This window comes from Chrysochloris asiatica, unplaced genomic scaffold, assembly GCF_000296735.1.
Source record: "Chrysochloris asiatica unplaced genomic scaffold, ChrAsi1.0 scaffold00129, whole genome shotgun sequence".
Taxonomy (NCBI): domain Eukaryota; kingdom Metazoa; phylum Chordata; class Mammalia; order Afrosoricida; family Chrysochloridae; genus Chrysochloris; species Chrysochloris asiatica.
The window spans coordinates 2,963,745-2,985,047 of NW_006408647.1; the positions used below are offsets into that span (position 1 = coordinate 2,963,745).

At 39.5% G+C, this 21,303-nt stretch overlaps 2 protein-coding genes across 2 annotated transcripts in view; both read right to left on the reverse strand.

The window, feature by feature from the left end:
• Nucleotides 1–3,061, reverse strand: part of RRH (retinal pigment epithelium-derived rhodopsin homolog) — a 31,823-nt gene extending 28,762 nt beyond the window's left edge. The window contains exon 1 of the mRNA XM_006869316.1: nucleotides 2,956–3,061. Within this exon, the coding sequence (XP_006869378.1) occupies nucleotides 2,956–3,061 (106 nt within the window). The remainder of the gene's footprint in view (nucleotides 1–2,955) is intronic.
• Nucleotides 3,062–7,467: 4,406 nt separating this feature from the next.
• On the reverse strand, nucleotides 7,468–17,376 carry GAR1 (GAR1 ribonucleoprotein). The gene is made up of 6 exons (XM_006869339.1): nucleotides 17,157–17,376; nucleotides 14,412–14,566; nucleotides 13,927–13,986; nucleotides 12,218–12,377; nucleotides 8,412–8,480; nucleotides 7,468–7,493 (listed from the first exon to the last, which is right to left on the reverse strand). The coding sequence occupies exons 1-6, from the start codon at nucleotides 17,368–17,370 to the stop codon at nucleotides 7,468–7,470; spliced, it is 684 nt and encodes a 227-aa protein (XP_006869401.1). The 5' UTR covers nucleotides 17,371–17,376.
• Between the last annotated feature and the right edge of the window lie 3,927 nt (nucleotides 17,377–21,303).

A 21,303-nucleotide genomic window follows, 5' to 3' on the forward strand; every position in this document is an offset into this window, starting at 1 on the left:
ACAACAACAACAACAACAACAATAATAACAAAAGGAGGGCTAAACAACAAGCAATAGAGATTGTTCATCATCATCAATAGAATTACCGGTAAGCAGTCCCCTCTTTATTGGAGACAAAGGAAAGGTTTCTAAGTTCCAATACATAAAAGTGTCCGTTAAGAACTTCTACTATATCTTGGTACTTCATTCAAAACTTCTTTTAACATTTTGCTGGCAGAATTCACTTGCTACAACATAGAATTTGTCAAGGCTCTTCTCAAATCTTACAATATTCCCTCTGCCTGAGGGATAAAAATCCAAATATCCCAACCTTACATCCCAGGTTTTTAGCCTTAATCTGTTTTCACTCCCTGGTGTGATACTATAGGATAAGCACTGGACTGCTAACCACGAGATCGGTGGATCAAATCCACAGCCACTCCTTGGAAACCCTATACAGGGGTCATTATGAGTCGGAACTAACTCAATAACACTTAACAACAACAAAGCAAATTTCAACAAACAAACAAGTCCAAACAAGCCTTCCATTTATCAAATATGACACATATATTGTAAATCTTGACTCCTTCCTCTCACTATTTATTTCTACCTATCCAAATGCTATCCATCCTTCAATATCCATTTCAAGATCAATTCTACTCCCAAACCTTCTTCTACCTACAGTACATTCTCTTTTCTAAAATTTCCCAAAGTACTTGCCTATATTGTAATGCTATATTATTTAACTCGCATATCTTCCTAGTTTTCCCATATAGATTTCAGGGTCCTAAGGCTTTCTATGTTCTTTCAGCATGAAACATAAACAGATTTGTTTAATGAATGAACCAAAACTAAATAAATCAAAAGCTTGAATACAAAGTATTTCCAATAGGACTGTGATGAGATTGTTTTCTTTAAATAGTACATTTGTTCTCTCATACATTAGCAACAACAAAAAATCTCTAAAAGAAAATAGAACTTGTGCCATCAAGTTAGTTCTGACTCATAGCAACCCTGAATAGGGTTTCCAAGATTCAAATGTTTTTTGAATGAACACATCACTAATATTTATAAAAATTAACTTCTTCTTGTTATTGTCTTTGTTAGGTGATGTTAAGTTGATATCAACTCATAGTGACCTTATGCACAACAGAACGAAACACTGCCTGGTCCTGCACCAACCTCACAAACATTGCTATGCTTGAGCCTACTGCTGCTGCCACTGTTCCAATCCATCTTGTTGGGGGCCTTCCTATTTTTCGCTAACCCTCCACTTTACCAAGCATGAAGTCCTTCTCCAGGGACTGGTCCCTCCTGGATGTCTGAAATATGAGAGATGAAGTCTGGCCATAATGACTTCTAAGAAGTATTCTGGCTATCCTTCTTCTAACACAGACTTCCTTGGTCTTTTGGCAGTCCATCATACTTTTAATATCTTTGTTGTCGTTAAGTGCCTTAGAGTTGGTTCTGACTCATAATGACCCTGCATAGGGTTTCCGATGCTTTTAAGTATTTGTGGGAGCAGAAAGCCTCATCTTTCTCCTATGGAGTGGCTCGCAGGCTCAAACATTAGACCTATGTCTCTCAGTCCAGTGCTTATTGTATGTAGTCACTGTGATCCCCTTTAATATTCTTAGACACAATTTCTAACATAAGAAACAATATTATAATTATTAATTATAGGAGAAAACTAAGCAATTATGAAGTAATAATAATAATGAAGATTTGTCATACCGTTCCCTATATTTTTGGATATGCTTGAAATTTTTCATAAAATTTAATTTAAAAAAAACACCAATATAATAAAAATTGTTCCTTCTAAAGTTCATTATTATAGTGCCCTGGTGTGGCACTACAGGATAAGCACTAGACTGCTATAACCACAATGTCAGTGATTCAAACCCACCAGCTATTCCTTGGAAACCCTACACAGGGTAGCTATGAGTCAGAACCAACTTGACAACATTTAACAACAAAAAAATTAATTGCAGGAACATAAAGTTGGAAATGGAGAGTTTGTTCAGTATAAAGGTTACATCACACTTTTACTTAGATGCACAAAAAGGATTCAAAAAATTTTTTATAATTTCTCACACCCTTTTCTTCTGCAAAGAAGCCTTTCTCTAAGTGATTAATCCAGTATTTAATCAATGAGCATGTATATGTGGGTGAGAAAGAAACAAGTATTCATCTACTATTCCCAAGGTGCTTTATGTGTCATTTCCCTTACCCCTCAAAACAATCTGATCCTCATTTAACAGGTAGGAAACTGGAAGAACTAAAAGGGAAGGGATTTGTCCACAGTTGCAAAGACACAAAAGATGAGATCCAAGTTCAAGAGTTCCATTACATTTTAACATTCACAAGTAAAATAAATGATCAAACTCTGCTCTCATTGCCAATATAGTCTTCTATATATATATATAGAACTTGAATTTTCTTTCCAAAACTTTTAATCTTGGCTAGATTCTGCTATCAAAGACAAACTATATCTATAAAAAAGTATACAATAATAGTAAATGCTATAAAAAATACATTTTATCATGATACAAACATACTCTTTCCCAGCAAAAACTTAATTTGACAATAAAATAACCAAATATATGGATGAATAAAGCAAAAGAATTATTCATTTTGTATAAAACTCATCTGTCCCATTTCACTGCTGTCATGATGTTTAATCACGATTCAAAATAATTTGTGACAGTGACCCCCGTTAACACTTATAATATCTTATTTGATCTCTACAGCCTGCAAGTAGATATAGCAAGCAGTAACATTGTCACATAGGAGATGAGCAAACTAACTTAGAAAAAGTAAGTGACCTGTGGAAGTTGACCAGCAATGCATAGCTTGAAACATTCTTTTAACCCAAATTCTGAAATCCATCCTTTCTAGTTTCCTTATGCTGAAAAACTTTTCTTCTCCTATTCTAAAACAAGATGAACTGTTAATGGAGTAATTAAACAACCATACCTGCCATAATCAAGTAAGTTGCAACAATCTTGTGTTCGGTCTGTGAAAAAACGGAGTTACCTTCATTTGTAGAGTCAGAACTGTTGCCCAAATCATTCCTCCGCATTTTGGAGGGATGATGTTGAGACAGCCTTCATAACACACCTCCAATAACAACCAGTGAGGAAATATTAACAACCAGTGAGGAAATAATTTTCAGTACCAATCAATTCCACTAAAACACCTCAAAGAGGGGCTTTCACATAGAGGCCTTTCTTTAATAGAGTTAATTAGGCTAAAAGGGAAAGCATTTGAATTCCCAGAACCAGGGAAAAGCTCATTAGCAAAATACAAAGAGCAAACCAGTTCCACTTTATTGAGCATAAATTATATCTAAGGAGGTTAGCAAGCATAAAGACCCCATTCAAGCAATAAGCAAACTCAGAAAAACAGTGCAATTGCTTACTTGACCCGACTAATCTCTCCTGGAAACCAGTTCTGAAACTAAGAGCCAATTGGTTTCTGAAACTCCTCAGATTGAGATCCCCATATCTGCTGATACCTTCAAATTTTTTCTTTGCCATTTCCCCCTTTTTTCCTTAGCAATTAAATAATTACAAGTAAATAAAGACGTAATCTTCCTCACATCCTTCCAATCTTCACACACCTAAATTCATCAACATTGTTGGTAGTATCTTTTCTGATGATATCCTTTGCTTATACAAACATATAAGGGCATCAAAAAATATTGTTAGTAGGGTTTCACTCTGTACATGCACAGGCTTATTTCAAACAAAATGTGTTTCAACATGTCTCGGTGGTCAGGGAATGGCTACAAACAAGTTTTCTCATTAATATACTTGTCTTAGTCTCAAAATAAAAAAAAATAATAAAAATACACTTTTGTTTTTGTACTATGGGTAAAAACATGATGGATCTGAGTTTTAAGGAAGAACTGAAAGATGAGCCAACAGAGGTGAGACTGCCAACCTCAATAAATAAAGAAACCAACTGAAGTACAGAAACTGTTGAGAAAAGACCATAGAATTACCATAGACTCTTAACTGAGATCTCACATGATGCAGCATCTTCATTTGGATCAAAGGGTGTCAAAATTGTTGTGAGAAGATCAGCTAACTCGAAGAGCTGATCTTTCTTTTTATCAGTCTTTAAAGCAAGATTGAAGCTAATGAAGATGATTTTATGGAATTACTCATAATTGGGGACGTCTTAGATTTACCAATAAAATCAAGAATGCAAAATTCAATTGAAACAGTGGCTTCTGAGGGGATCTTCTAGGTCAGTTAAATTCAAGGCAGGGAGGTCAGCTCAGAAGGTTATGGGGACTGTTATTTGAGATTCTAAAGAGGTAATTTCAGTAGATTTCCACAAAGGACACAAGGTGATCACAAGAGCTTTATAGAAGTTTTGAGAAAACTTAAAACTACATTGGTGAGAAAAAGGCCAGGAAAGTTGCACCGAGGAAATTTTTTCCATCATGACAATGCACCTGTTCATTTTTGGAGGGTAGTGAGGGCTATCCTATGAGAATTTCATCAGGAAACCATACTCCATTCACTCTACAACCCAGAATATGTCCCTTCAGATTCCTTTTTATTACCCCAAACTCTAAGTACATTTCAAAGGAACATGATTTGAGTCCCTTAAGGATGCCAAAACAGCCTTTTTGACATGGTATAAATTAAAGAACACAGATTCTTCAGGGAACAGTTAGAGAAAGGGAAACACTGCCTTAGAAGCATATAGACCTAGGTGGAGGATATGTTTTTTTTTTATGTCAGGTTGTTGTTGTTGTTGTTGTTGTGAAGTGCCTTCGAGTCAGTGCAGACCCATAACAACCCTGTATAGGATTTCCGAGGAGCAGCTGGTGAGCTTGAACTGCCGACCTTGCAGTTCAAATGGACTTTGCAGTCCAGCGCCTTAACACACAAGGCCATACCAGGACTATATGAAAATCTGATTCTTCTCAATAGTGAATTTCTTAAAATCAGAAAAAATTTGAAGTGTTAGATGCACCAAAGTAGACACTGTGTAAGCATATAACCACCACTACTGTTGTTGGTGTTAAGTGCAGTTGAGTTGGTTCCAACTCATAGCAAACCTGTATAGGGTTTCCAAGGAGCAGCGGTTGAGTTTGAACTGCTGACCTTGTAGTTCAAACTGGCCTTGTGGAGCAGTGCATTATCCTGTAGCACCACACCAGGACTCCAACAGAACCACTAGAAGGCTATATTTACCTGCTTTCCTAATTTCATATTAAAATGTCAGAGCAGAAAGAGACCTGTCTTACTTATCTGTTGCTGTGTATTATTGAGTCAGTTCCAAATAATACCAACCCTGTATAGGGTTTCCAAGAGCCGCTGGTGGGTTTGAACTGCCAATCTTACAGTTACCAGTCCAGTGCTTATCCCACAACACTACACCAGCGCTCATCTGGTGATGGGGGTTCCGACTCATAGCCAAACTGTACAGGGATTCTGAGGCTGCAAATCTTTACAGGAGCAGAAAGCCTCATCTTTGTCCCGTGGAACAGCTGGGCAGTTTTGAACTGCTGACCTTGAGGTTAGCAGCCCGACTCATAACCACTATGCTACCAGAGCTCCTTAGGGTTCATATAGTGCTGCTATAATAGAAATACCACAAATGGATTGTTTTAACAAATTTATCCTCCCACACTTTAGTAGGCTAGAAGTTCAAATTCAGGGCACCAGCCCCAGCTCAGGGGAAGGCTTTCTCTGTGGTTTCTGCAGGTCTTTGTTTACTTTCAACATCTGTGGATCTGGTGGTATTCCATGGAGAGCACGTTATCTTGATATCAATCTTTCCTTGGGTCTAGAAAGTTATCATGGGGACCCCAGGTCCAAAGAATGCTTCTGCTCCTGGCACTTCTCTCTTGGTGATACCCAGGATCCTCTCTGCTTGCCTTTCTCTCCTTTTAGCTCTTGGAAGATTTAAAGTGATATATCTATAAGTGGGTCCCTGCACAGTTCAAGCTCATGCTGTTCAAGGGACAACTGTAAATTAATTCATGTGGATGTTCAATTGTGCAGGAAGTTGGCACCTCAGACCCTGTCGTTGTTCAAGGGTCCACTGTAATTCCAAAGATGGGTTAGTTTTGTGCTGTAGATGGGAGGTTTTACAGATGAGTAAAAATATTGAGAAATATTGGCATATTTTAATAATCAGTTCCTACTCATAGCAACCCTGTATAGGGTTTCCAAGGACTGGCTGGTGAACTTGAACTGCTGATCTTGCGATTCAAACTGACTTTGTAGTCCAGCGCATTAACCCACAATGCCACACCAGGACTCCATTTTAGTATTTGTGGTGGTAGTGGTGGTGTGGCATGGAGTTGGTTCCAACTCATATTAACCCTGTATAGGGTTTCAGAGGCCGTACACTTTTGATTGCAGAAAGCCTCATCTTTCTCATGAGAACCAATGGCAGTTTCGAACTGCTGACCATGAGATTAGCAGCCTGACTCATAACCACTACACTACCAGATCTCCTTATTTTAATGTTTATAGGCCCACAATCCTTTAATTTCACATTCCTCCTCAATTGGCCTAAGTCAATCCTCCGTGCGTATTATTTCTAAATTTTCAGTAATACCAGAAAACAGTAATGTTTTTATTCCATTAAACTATTCATTGCTATGGCAACAAGTGCTTTTGGACAGGAAGCAAGGAATCAAGAGTATTTGCCAACTCAAAAGATATAAAATGTGAAAAGCCATCAAAGCCATCTTTACAATGGAACTCAGTATTTACCGCAAATTCATTAATGCAATGTCACTTAAAATAGAAACTTGACTCAAAAGTAACTGCCTGTGTTATAGTGAATTATCTAATGTCTCTTTTAGCCACAGTCTGTAACTACCAACCAAACCATGTTCTACCCTGTGGGGTCTGGGTGAGAGAAGGTGGGAGAAAAAACTGATAGGATGCCATGATTCTGCTGTGAATGTCAGATTTGTGGAAACAAGGGAATGTATACCTGTATTCCATCTACAACGAATGAAGAAATTTACTTTAATAGATTCATATTACTACCATTTTCTGATCAATTACTAACTACACTTAAATAAACTGCTTTTTGGGCTCATGTATTATGTAGCATACATTACGCCCTAAACTGTTGTTGTTGTTGTTACGTGCCGTGGAGTCGGTTCCGACTCATAGCGACCCTGTACAGGGTTTCCGAGGCTGGAAATCTTTACGGGAGCAGAAAGCCTCATCTTTCTCCAGCAGAACAGCTGGTAGTTTCGAACTGCTGACCTTGCGGCTCGCAGCCCGATTCGTAACCACTACACTACCAGAGCTCCTTACGCCCTAAACTACAAAAGGCAAATATAATAAAGACCACCAAGTTTTCTCATATACAAAAGAGAGCATTAATTCACACCCTCATATAAATAGTGTGAAGTATTACTGCAGTAGTCTATCAGAAACAGATGCAAACAAATTATTTTTTCTATCTTCAATCAAATAAGCTTTATTGGTTCCTTTCAGCTTATAGGCTAGGTTTAATAAACACAGCTGTAAAGGAATAAAAAGCTTTATTTTAAAAATTCAAATAGACATCAAAAGAAAACTCTTGTCCATTTACTAAGCACCCACAGAGTGCCCAACTCATACAAAACATAGATTTAGTTCATGCTCTTTTAGAGCAAGATTGACCATTCTCTATTGCACTCATTTTTGCATGATGGTGACAGAGTAACTCCACTGTCAGAAAACGACCAGTTCTTCAGGACTTGCTTAATAAACAAGTAGAAGTAGATCATGCAGCCTAATGCAGTCAAATGGTGAGGTCTGTCTGTCCACTGTCAAACTTAATGTCCTCTCCCTGTTTAAGAGAAAAGTAGTTTTAAGAATAAATAAAAAATGAAGTATTAAGGCACGATTACCCTAGTCTCAACTTTAAAATCAGTACTAGTTGTCTGTCATCTTAAGCAAATCTTATGCCAAGTTTAACTAATACTCATGTTATCTTTTTAATTTTTTAAATTAGTTTTTACTACAATGTTTCATATGACTCAAATGATCATTTCTGAAATAATCAATTGGTATATAAAAGATAGTATAATTAAACAAGTAAGAAAGGAGTTGGGTTTGCAAACATATCAATTTTTTGGAAAGATGTAATAGTTCAGCTTTTAAGGGCTAAGGTGACTTGAAAATAATCAAAAAACACAGCAAACACAGTAATAAGATTACCTGCTATCTCTAAATCCCTAACAGCCGAAATTAGAAGTAGGTGAAAAAAAAATAACATAAAAAGGGAAAACAAAAAAAGAGTGACATATAATGAAGTCATAAATTAAGCTAGAGCATGGGACACACTGTTCTACACTCTATGGGCCGAAGAAATAAATAGCACATGTAATAAGAAAAAATGATAGACAATATCAATTATACAATTCAGTCATGTAAGGATTTTTCGTTTCCACTCACCTCTAAAACCACCACCCCCTCTTCCTCCTCGGAAGCCTCCACCTCCTCCTCTTCCACCTCTAAATCCACCTAAAAACAGGAAGTATGCATTAAATTGTAGTGTATCATTCTGGTAAGTCTACAAAGATCAACTCAAGTTATATAAAGATTAAGAAATATTGATTAACATATTTTACCCTACAGAATTTTTAAAGGAGAAATTATAGTAGTAGTAGTTGTTGTTAGGTGCCATCAACTTGGTACCAACCCATAGTGGCCTATGAACAGCAGAACGAAACACTGGATTTTGATGGCCGATCCAGGGCCAACTTCACTACTGTTGCCACGCTTGAGGTCCATCGATGCTGCTACATGGCCAATCCATCAACTTGGGGGTCTTCCTCTTTTTCTCTGACCCTCCACCCTATCAAACATGAAATCCTTCTCCAGTGACTGGTCCCTCCTGACAATAAGCCTGAAGTACAAGAGACGAAGTGTGGCCATCTTGGCCTCTAAGGAGCACTCTGGCTGCACTTCTTCCAAAACGGATCTATTGGGTCTTTTGGCACTTTCAATATTCTCCTCCAACACCATTAACTCAAAAGCATCAATTCTTCTATGATCTTCCTTATTCACTCTCCAGCTTTCGCATGCATATGAGGTTATTGAAAATACCATGGCTTGGGTCAGGCGCACCTTAGACCTCAAGCTAACATCTTTGCTCTTCAACACTTTAAAAAGGTCTTGTGCAGCAGATTTGCCTAATGCAATACGTTGATTTCTTGACTGCTGCTTCTGTGAGTTTTGATCCAAGAAGTTGATCCAAGAAGAAGGAAGTCCTTAACAACTTCAATCTTTTCTCCATTGATAAGAATGTTTACTGGTCCAGTGGTTAGGATTTTTGTTTTCTTGACATTGAGATGTAATCCATAACGAAGGCTTTGCTCTTTGATCTTCACAGTAAATGTTTTAAGTCCTCTTCACTTTCAGCAAGCAAGGTTGTATCATCTGAATATCGCAGGTTGTTAATGAGTCTTCCTCCAATCCTGATGCCACGTTTTTCTTCATAGAACCCAGCTTCTCGTATTATTTGTTCAGCATACAGATTGAATAAGTATAGTGAAAGAATACAACCTTGTTGCACACCTTTCTTAATTTGAAACCATTCAGTGTTCCCATGTTCTGTTTGAACAATTGCTTCTTGGTCCATGTACAGGTTCCTCATGAGCACAATTAAGTGTTCTGGAATACTCATACTTCGCAATGTTGTCCATAGCTTGTCATGATCCACACAATTGAAAGCCTTTGTGTAGTCAATAAAGCACAGGTAAACATCTTTCTGATATTCTCCGCTTTCAGCCATGATCCATCGGACATCAGCAATGGTATCCCTCATTCCACGACGTCCTCTGAATCTGGCTTGAACCTCTGGAAGTTCTCTGTCAATATATGGTTGTAGCTGTTTCTGTATTACCTTGAATAAAACTTTACTTGCATGGGATATCAAAGAGATTATCCGATGATTTCCACATTTCATTGGGTCACCGCTCTTTGGAATGGGCACAAATATCAATCTCTTCCAATTAGTCGGCCAGACAGTTGTCTTCCAAATTTCTTGGCAGAGATGAATGAGTGCCTCCTGTGCCGCCTCACTTTCTTGAAAGATTTCAATTTTTATTACATCAATTCCTGGTACCTTGTTCTTTGCCAATTCCTTCAATGCACCTTGGACTTTTTCCTTCAGTTTCACTGGCTCTTGATCATATGCTACCTCTTGAAACAGTTGAACGTTAATCATTTCCTTTTGGTACAGTGACTCTGAGTATTCCTTCCATATTCTCTTGATGCTTTCTGCATCATTCAATAATTTGTCCAGAGAATCGTTCAATAACGAAAGTCCAGGCTTGAATTTTTTCTTCAGTTCCCCCAGCTTGAGAAATGCTGAGCGTGTTCTTCTGTTTTGGTTTTCTGATTCCAGATCTTTGCACCTTTTATTATAATATTTGGCTTTATCTTCTCGAGCTGATCTTTGAAATTTTCTGTTCAGTTCTTGTACTTCCTTATTTCTTCCATTTGCTTTAGCATCTCTATGCTGGAGAGCAAGTTTCAGGGTCTCTTCTGACATTCATAGTAGTAGTTGCCCAGAATTAAACAAATATTCTGCCTTAATGAACTCGGAAAAACTCATTGTGTTAAAATTTAGTTCAGTCCTATTGGTAAGTTGTATGCCTACTTTAGCTTTTGCTTATGGTAACTTCTGACTGAGTGGCAGATATGGGTGGCTTTTGCTCTGGAAATACTATAATAGACGTGTTTAAGATGAATTGAGCTACATATGGACCGTATCTCAGAGGCTCACATATTGATGATCCAAGAAATCTTAAAATTTCTTAAGCAATTTTCTAGGACCCAACACCTTTGGCTTCCTATTTTTCAGTCTCCATAGTAACCTATTTGAGAGACTAATTATATATATTTTAAAAAGTCGAAATTATAAAATGGGAAAGAAAGTAAGCATATACTTGTAAAATGCTAGCACAAAAATATAAGGTAAAATTTTAAGGACAGAATTGTGGATATTGTTTAGGAAAAAATGTTAAATATGAGACTGAATATAGAATGGGAATGAGAGGATCTCAATTCATCAAATGCTCACTGCAAAAACATACAGCCTCAGAAACTCTTTACTGGCACTTTAAGTTGGAACCGACTCAAAAACACTAAACAACAAAAAGTACCTCTCCAAAAAGGAATCGTGGTGATGCAATGGATATGCACTAGGTTGCTAATCAAAAGATCCTTGGTTCGATCCCGTAAGCAGTTCAGTGGGTGAAAAGACCTGGTGATCAGCTCCCAGAAAGATTGTTGTTGTTATGTGTTGTCAAATGAGTTCCAACACATAGTAAGCCTATACAGGGTTTCCAAGGAACAGCTGGTGGGTTGGAACCACTAAGCTGTGTTTACCGGTCCAGTGCTTATCCTACAGTGCGTGGACACAATATAGGAAACTCTATGGGGCAACTCTACTCTGTCAGTGTGGATCACTATGAGTTGAAATCAACTTGATGGCACATACCCACACACCACCAAAAATACTTATAAAAGGAATGAGTTCAAATATTTTAATTAACTTCCCCTCTATATCAAAATAACTACATTTATAGAGTGAAATGACGATTAAATAAAATCAAAGATAAAAACAAGGTTTCCTCTTTTATGCTGATCAAATAGCAGGAGTTGTCCAAGCCCAAGTTTCAAGTCCTCTTGCCATGTTAGCTCTAGAAATATATCTAATAACATTCTGAAATCATAGCAAAAAAAAGTTTGGTAACATTCTTTGACGTGACATCAGAAGACATGAATTTCAAGTGTGGGTCTGCCAATTAGCAGAGTAAGGAAAATTAACTTCTAAAAGCCTCTGCTTCCTTATATAAAATAAGGGTAACTCACAGGTTTTGCTGAGTATTAAAAGATGAATACTAAAAACATATATGATCGATCTCAGCATTTAAGCGATACTCATTAACAAAGAAACTCGATAATCTTATACTTTACTAAAATACAAAACATTACATGAATACTATAAGAGATAAACACCTGAAAAATATAACTATATATTTTTCTTTTTAAATCTGTGGTTGAAACTTAACATTAACACTATAAGCCATATGCCAAGGTATGAGAGCAGGTTTACCAAAAAGAAAATAATGTATGTGTCATCTACATACAATTATACTGCATAGTTTTCCTAATGTAAAAATGTAAAAGAAATTGAATTAGCTGTGACTTTGAAATCTTATTAAAAATTTTTTGAACAAGTAACTTACCACCTCTACCTCCACCTCTGCCACCTCCTCCTCTTCCACCTCCTCTTCCTCCTCCTCCTCCTCGACCTCCCCTGCCACCACCTCTTGGAGGTCCTTTCTCACCTGGAGGTCGAGGTAAAAACCTCTGCAGTGGAAGCAGCTTATATGGGTCTATATAAAACTGGAAGCATAATAGAAGAATCAGCATGATCACTCAGGGGACAGCACAGCGAAGTCACTAAGAACCTAGATGTAAAACCACCTGGATTCAAATCCCAATCCCACCACTTATTATTCTGTAAACCTAGGCAAGGACTGAATTACTCTGTGCCTTTATTTTCTCATCTGTGAAATAAAGATAATAAAGTACCTACCTCACAACATTATAATGAGAATCAAGAGTACTAAAGTATAAAAAACACAAATTCTGGCACACAATAAAATTATATGCTTATATACGAAAGTCAGGACCAATTCAATCTGTTTTTCTCTTTAGAAATCAAATCACAATTTAACTATATTTTCCTTCAACAAAAATGCCAAGTGTAATACAAAATACTAAAAATGTAACATGCAAAATAAAACACTGACATACTAGCTTTTCCAAGAGTTTGTGGTGGTGGTGGTAGGTGGCGGCTCTGATTCACAGTGACTCTGTATAGGGTTTCTGAGGCCATAAATCTTTAAAAAGGACAAATTAATAAAAGACTAAACATACAACATGAAAAAGAATATGGAGTTACAGGGCAATTTTTACAATGAAATGTAGAGATCGATTGTATCTTTCTACACAGAACAGTTATAGAGAACTTCAAAACTGTATATATAAAGTTGCTATTAAATCGACTCCAACTTATAGCAACTATATGGGACAGAGGAGAACTACTCCACAGTGTTTCCAAGGTTGTCTTGTGTGGCGCTATAGGATAATGCACTAGACCACAAGGTCGGCTTGAACTGCAAAATTGGCCGTTCTAACCCACTAGCCGCTCCTCAGAAACCCCAATACAAGGTCGCTATGAGTCGGAACAAACTTTAAAGAAGTAGACTATCACATCTTCCTCCAGTGGAGTGACTAGTGGGTTCAAACCACCAGCCTTTAGGTTAGCAGCTAGGTACTAAACCACCGTACCCTCAGGGATCCCTAAACTATAATACAGGTATTTAAAATAGATGTGCGTGTCTTGGTGTGGTATTGTAGGATAAGCACTGGGCTGCTAACTGCAAAATCAGTGCCTCAAACCCATCAGCTACTCCTCAGAAACCCTATACTGGGTTACTATGAGTTAAGAACTGACTCGAAGGCATTTAACTACAACCCCTCTCTACATTATCAATTTTATTCCCTTCACAGTCATTCCTCTCAAATATACTGTTTGTATTTATACTGTCAAATACCACACCTTATTAGCCACAGGAGTCCTGGTGTGGCACTGTAGGATAAGCACTGGACTGCTAACCACAGGCTGGTGGTTCAAACCCACCAGTTGCTCCTTGGGAGCCCTATACAGGGTGGTATGACTTGGGACCGATTCGATTACACTTAAAAACAACAAACTTGTATCATGGAGTCCTGTTGTGGTGCTGTAGGATAAACACTGGACTGCTAACCTCAAGGTTGGTGGTTCAAACCCATCAGCGGCTCCTCAAAAACCCTATAAAGGGTCACTGTGAGTGGGAAGCGGTCCAACAGCATTTAACAACAAACCTATATCATATACTTGACTCACCTTCTGCAGTTTTTTAAAGGAAGAAGCCTTCATGTTTTCTGACAATTTAACTGAAAAATACTATTAATTTCATTAAGGAGCAAATAAGCAAATAAAATCAAAGAAAGTATCAATCATTCTAACTTCATGTGCAATTTTAAAATCAAGCCTTATAATATACAGGAAGGGTAAGAAATATAATATAGCTCCAAATGACAATGGAAAGAAGAACTTCCAATTAGCTCAAAGCAAACCACAATCTTGTAGCACTTTTACCTAAAGGTGCTACAGCTTTCTACTCCCAGTCACCTTGAAGGCGCATTATTTCAACATATATTGATGTACGCGTTCTCCCTCGATATTCTCTACATGGTCCAATCTGTAGCAGTAGTTACTCTGCCCAGTATGGGACAGCAAGTTTACTGAACATAATACTAAACAGCTTCAGAAAAAGTAAATAGTTACTCCTGAATGAGATCACTAGATCTTCCAACTGAAAAGGATACAAAATCTCTAAGTTGTCCAAATATTTCATCCACTTTTCCAATTTGTTCTTTGTTTTCTAAATACACAGGAGCATTGAAGTAAGGCACCTTGTTTTCATCTGTGACACATTTACAAATGATGTCATCTTCACAGGGATGCATGAACTCTCCTAACACTGAGATAAGACAAGAAAAGGTTAATACATAAAGCGACTTGAAAACTTCAAGTGATCTTATCCAATCTCTCTTCTGAAGGCTTCCTTGCTGACTTCCTGGGATGTCACCATAACTGTTATCATCTAAGCCAAAAGATGACACTCATTAAGAGTGTAGACAGCAAAATCAGATATGCCAGGCTGATACGTCAACTCCAAAATGTATTCTCAGATATGAGATAAGCAACACACTCTCTGGCTCCAATGTTATCTTTAATTCGGGGCTAACAGCAGTACCAAGGAGCTCTGGTAGTGTAGTGGTTATGAATCAGGCTGCTAATCTCATGGTCAGCAGTTCGAAACTACCAGCTGTTCCATGGGAGAAAGATGAGGCTTTCTGCTCCTGTAAAGATTTACAGCCTCGGAAACCCTGCACAGGGTCACAATGAGTCAGAACTGACTCCACAGCACATAACAATAGCAGTACCACCATACAATGGGTGAAGTAATGTGAAGATTAAGTGAGATTATGAAAGTGATTTCATTGCTTTACTATGCTGAGTGCCATAGAGTCGGTTCCGACTCACAAAGACCCTATGTAGGATTTCCAAGGAGTGGCTGTTGGGTTGGAACTGTCAAACTTGCAATTAGCAGTCCTGTGCTTATCCTACAGTCCTACCAGGACTCCTTGCTTTGCTATAATGACAATTATTATTATTTGATTAAACATTGCTTCAGTCTCCTGGCTTCTCTTGCTTCTCGAATCTCCCACTATGAATCAGTCTTTGTTGCTCTTGTCCCTTTTATTCTCCTCTCACTACTACTTCTTGTCTAATGACTACAACTTTTCAAGAATGTCTAGAATTTCAAATAACAAACTATTTCTAGACTCCTGGTATGGTGCAGTAGGTTAAGTACTGGACTGCTCAACACAAGGTCAGCAGTTCAAACCCACCAGCTCTTCTAAGGAAACCTTATACGAGGTCACTGTGGTTGGAACCAACTCCACAGCACTTAGCAACAAGCTTTATTTGTAACTGTCACCTCAAACTGAAATACCTATCACATTGCTGAAAACCCAGCTCTATCTTCTTAAGGCTGCAGCTGAACCTTTCACTCCTGTGTACATTAGCCATTCTACAGATTTTATTTCCTCTGAAATCTCACTCCAATCTAATCCTTTCCTCCCTCACTTCCACTATACTAAATTAGGCTCAGGATGTCTCGTGGATGGGCTTTGATTCTAGCCATTCCTCTCTTTTTCACCCCATCCAGCATACTGATTCAACCCATATATATTCCCTATTAAATGCTGTTCATTCCGTCTCCATGGTGGCATTATGAGATTAAGAGTTTTTATTACATCAGGTTCAAACCTCTCTGTGTCATTTGCCCTGTCTTCCATTGCATCTCAGCGGAAATAATTCCCAAACTGCTCTGAATAAGTCATTCTTCTAACCTTCAAAAAAAAATTCTCTTTTAACTTACAAGTACTAATTGAAAGGATGGTCTTTTCGAGTCAGAAACTGGGCTTTTTATCTCAAACACATCATTTACTGTTCATTTACCACTCATCTTATGACCTTTGCTAACAAATTTCACCAAATCAGTTTTCTTAGCTGTAAGATGGGAAAATGGTGGTGGTGGTGGTTGTGTGCCATGGAGTCGGTTCTGACTCATAGCGACCCTGTACAGAGTTTCTGAGGCTGGAAATCTTTATGGGAGCAGAAAGCCTCATCTTTCTCCCGTGGAACAGCGGTAGTTTCGAACTGCTGAGTTTGCGGTTCACAGCCTGATTCACAACCACCACGCTACCAGAGCTCCTTTAAGATGGGAAAATAAGCACCCAATATTACTTATTTAATAAGTACTGGACTGCTGAACACAAGGTCGGCATGGAGTCCTTGTATCATGGAGTCCTAGTGTAGGATAAACACTGGACTGCGGTGTTTATAAACACTGGAGGCGGCGGAAACTGCCGGGGTATTGTCAGCAGGGAGCAGTCGCTGGAGAAGGATATCATGTTTGGGAAGGTGGAGGGTCAGAGAAAAAGAGTAAGCCCCCCAACGAGATGGATTGGCCAAGTGGCAGCATCGATGGACTCAAGCGTGGCAACAGTAGTGAGGTTGGCCCAGGATCAGGCAGTGTTTCGTTGTGCTGTGCATAAGGTCGCTAAGGATCAGTACCAACTTGATAGCACTTAACAACAACAATTGCTTATTTAAGGAGCTCTGGTAAGCGTAGTAGTTACGAATCGGGCTGCTAACCTCAGGATCAGCAGTTCGAAACTACCAGCTGTTTCGCGGGAGAAAGATGAGGCTTTCTGCTCCCATAAAGATTTACAGGGTCGCTATGAGTCGGAACCCATTCCACGGTACTTAACAACATCACTTATTCACACCTGTTACTCGGGCACTTCACTTTCGAGCTCTCCCCCTTTCCTGCTACAGCAGGACTGAAGTCTCCGTACAGCCCTGTCTACTAAGAGCCTGACTGACTGGCCTGCCACCCTTCCGATGATAGCTGGTGGACCTAGCCTTCAGCACCTGCCTGACCCCAAGTCACATTTGCGGGCGGATCCCACCACCACCACGCTTTGCGGCTGACATACAAACCACACGTTCTGGAGGTCCTTGGTCTTGGAATTTGTTAAAACCTCCACGGCCACCCCCTCGTCCAAATCCGCCTCTACCGCCGCCGCCGCCTCGGAAATTGCCGCCGCCTCCACCTCGGAAATGGTTGTTGCTGCCGCCGCCGCCACGATTGAAGCCGCCACCTCCACCACCTCGATTAAAGCCTCCACGGCCTCCGCCTCGAAAAGACATGCTCGCTCCTACCAAGTGAGAAAACGGTATGTACCTTTGGGTCACTGTGGCATCGGGTTACACCACATAACTCCGCTGAACGTAGCCCCATAAAGGGGCCAATGACGATAGCACCCCAGCCAGCCCAGTCACGGACCAGGCACCAGTGATGGACCCGAGGGGTAAGGAGTGGCACCTCTCCATGGACATTTGGGCGCCGGCCACTCACCAGCCTCGTTCCAAAGGGTAACCTCCTCCGCTGGCAAGCAGCAAGTTCTTCACGCCTCATCCCCTCCTTCCCTCATCCCTCCCGCAGCTGCGTTCTGCATCCAGAACACTCAGATCTTGGGGCTTCCTGGGGCAACTCACCGGCGCCACGTGCACCTCTGGCCCGGACCGTGCGCGCACACCCACTCTCCGGCTACTTCCTCCGTTCACGAGCCTCCTCGGCCACCGTACCCCACGCACAACGGTAAGGAGCAGTAAATACAATGACCGGCACCTAGGATTAACTAATTAGCTAAAAAGGAGCCAGTCGCCAGCGAGACCTACAACGATATCACTTTTCTAAAACAGCCTTCATTACCGAAAAGTAGTTAAACTTCACTAGTTTACGACAGTGAAGTCAACTATCCAACGGACAGGCAGCGGAAGTGACGTGCAGCGTCCGTTGCGTCCACACGTTGAAGGAAGTGCCGCTGCGTTGTTACCCTTGGAAACGACCTGCGTTAGGAATCCTCCCCTCTCCCAGAGGCCCGGAGGTTGCTGGTTAAAAGCAGGATCGTGACAAGTGTCAGTGGGACTGGCAGAGCTCTGTTGTTTCTCAGGCTGTAACACGATCCCGAACTTCGCTCTTCAGTTAACTGCCAGCTTTGGTAACAGTGCTGCCCCAGCTCTGAGGAGCTGTGATCTACACGCTACCCAGAGGTAGATCAGGCCGCGTGGGATGTCAGCACCTGGATGCCTTTTCTGCGTACTTGGTTACGGAATTTGTTATTCCTTCCTGATCTTTTAAACTGTATACCATTGTGAGCTGAAGCTTTCCTGTCCTTTTGTCCTGTGGTTTCACTAGTTGAAGGAAGAAAAACAATGTATGTGTATGTACGAGGGTAAGCCAAAAAGGTATTGCTACAAAATCAAATAAATCTTTATTAAACAAAAATATCAAAATGTGAAGCTTTCTTACATCTAGATCTGTGTACTTCTGAAAGTGGTGTTTCCGTTGTCCTAAACCTGCCCCATAGAATTCTGCATTCTTTTAATTGTACAACATAAAAACATCTTCCAGGGAATCAAATTGTGTTCCTTGAAATTGGGTTTGTGGACTAAAAAGTCTGAAAAGTTAAGATCAGGGCTGTAGGGTGGATGGTATAAGGTTTCCCAACAAAATTCTCCTAGGGTACCCCCTTACTACCCTCAAAGAATGAACTTAGTGTCAATGGGAAAAAAAATTCCTTGATACAACATTCAGGGCCTTTTTCTCATAATGTAGTGTCAATTAAAAAAGTAATTAAAAACATTTTTAACTTCATACTAAGCCACTGTGATCATCCTGTGCCTCCAAAGAAATACATCAAGATTGTTGTTGTTAAGGTTCAATCAGACTCAGCAGCCCTATGTATGAGAAAATGAAACATAGCCTCTGGTTCTCTGCCATCCTCACAATCTATTTTACCTTTCACCGGATTATTGTAGTCACTGTGTCAGCCCATCTCATTGAGGGTCTTGCTCTTTTTCTCTGACCCTCTACTATATCACACATGGCGTTCTTCTCCAGAGACTGAAAATATCATGGCTTAGGAAAGGTACAACTTAGTCCTCAAGTGACATCTTTGTAGCAGATTTGTCCAATGCAATATGTTGATTGATATCTTGGCTGCTCCCTCCATTGACGTTGATTGTAGATCCAGTAAAATAAAATCCTTGACAGCTTTAATCTTTTGTCCGTTTCTCCATAGTGTTGCTTATTGGTCCAAATGTGAGGGGGTTTGTTTTCTTCATTTTAAAGTATAATCCATAATGAAGGCTGTAATCCTTGATATCCTTCAATAACTGTGTCAAGTCCTCTTTGCTTTCAGTAAGCAAGTTGTATCACCAGCATATTACAAATTGTTAATGGATCTTCCTCCAATCCTGATGCTGCATGCTTCTTATTGCAGTCCAACTACTCAGATTATTTGCTCAGCATGCAGATTGAATAAGTATGGTGAAAGGATACAACTTTGACACACACCTATCCTGATTTTAAAATCATTCAGTATCCCATTGCTCTGTTTGAATGGTTGTCTCTGGAGCTGCATGTACAACTTCTGTATGAGCACAGTTATATGTTCTAGAATTCCCATTTGTTACAGTATTATTCGTAATCTGTTACACTCCACTCAATCAAATGCCTAGTCATAAAACACAGGTAAACACCTTTCTGGTATTCTCTGCTTTCAGCCAAGACCCATCTGACATTAGCAGCTATATCCCGTGTTCCATATCCTTCTGAACGCAGCATGAATTTCTGGCAGTTCCCTGTCCATCTAGCATTGTAACTGTTTTCTGATTATCTTCAGCAAAATTATACTGGCATATGATATTATTCAATAATTTTCACATTCTGTTGAATCACCTCTGGAATAGACACAAATATGGATGTCCCCCAGTCAGTTGTTGATGCATCTCAATTGGCATCCCACCACTTCCTGGAACCTTGTTTTTCACCAATGGCTTCAATGCAATTTGGACTTCTTCCTTCAATACCATCAGGTCTTAATCATATGCTGCCTCCTGAAACACCAATTTTGGTACAGTAATTTTGTGTATTCCATCTTTTGATGCTTCCCATGTAGCTCATTGTAGCTCTGGTGACACTGGAGGATAGCACTGACTGCAAACCACATGGTTAGCAGTTCAAATTCACCAGCCACTCCACATGAGAAAGATGAGGCTGTCTGCTCCCATACACATGGACAGCCTAGGAAACCCTATCCAGGGTGCTATGAGTCAGAATGGACTTGATGGGGTAGATTTTGGGGTTTTGTGTGGTTCAATATTTTGCTAATGTCAAGTACAATCCAGTCAGTTCTGACTCATAGCTACACTATATAGGGTTTCCAAGGAGCTGCTGGTGGGTTTGAACTAGCAGTCTAGTGGCTAGAAGTCCAGTGCTTATCCTACATTGCCACAATAGGACTCCATTTTGCTCATGGTGGTGGTGATGGTGTGCTGTGGAGTCAGTTCCGACTTATAGCGACCCTGTGTAGGGTTTCTGATGCTATAAATCTTCATGGGAGCAGAAAGCCTCATCTTTCTCCTGCTGCGAACTGCTGACCTTTAGGTTATCAGCCCAACTCATATCCTTCAATATTACAACACAGAGCCTAATTTATTTTTCTTCAGATTCTTTCAGCTTGAGAAATGATGAGCATGTTTTTCCCTTTTGGTTTTCTAATTGTGTATCTTTGCACATTTCATGAAAATACTTTGTCTTCTCTACCTGGTCTTTAAAATCTTCTGTTCAGGTCTTTTAGTTCATCAATTCTCCCTTTTGCTTTAGCTACTTTACATTCAACTGCAAGTTTCAGAGTCTCTTTTGATACCCATTTTGATCTTTTCTTGCTTGCTTTTAATGTTGATTGATATCTTGGCTGCTTGCTTTTTTCACTTATGATGTCTTTAATGCCATCCCACAACTCATCTAATCTTCAGTCATTAGTGTTCAATGCATCAAATCTATTTTTGAGATGGTCTCTAAATTCAGATAGAACATCTCAAGGCCATACTTTGGCTCTCATGAACTTGTTTTAATTTTCTTCGTCTTCAACTTGAATTTGCATGTGAGCAGTTCATCCTGTGTTCCTTAAGTCTTCAATATCATTGATATCTTCAGATTACCCCATTTTCTTTCCTTTTTATGAACTATAGAAATATATATGGCAAGCCCATCTTCAGCCTAAAAATGATTGG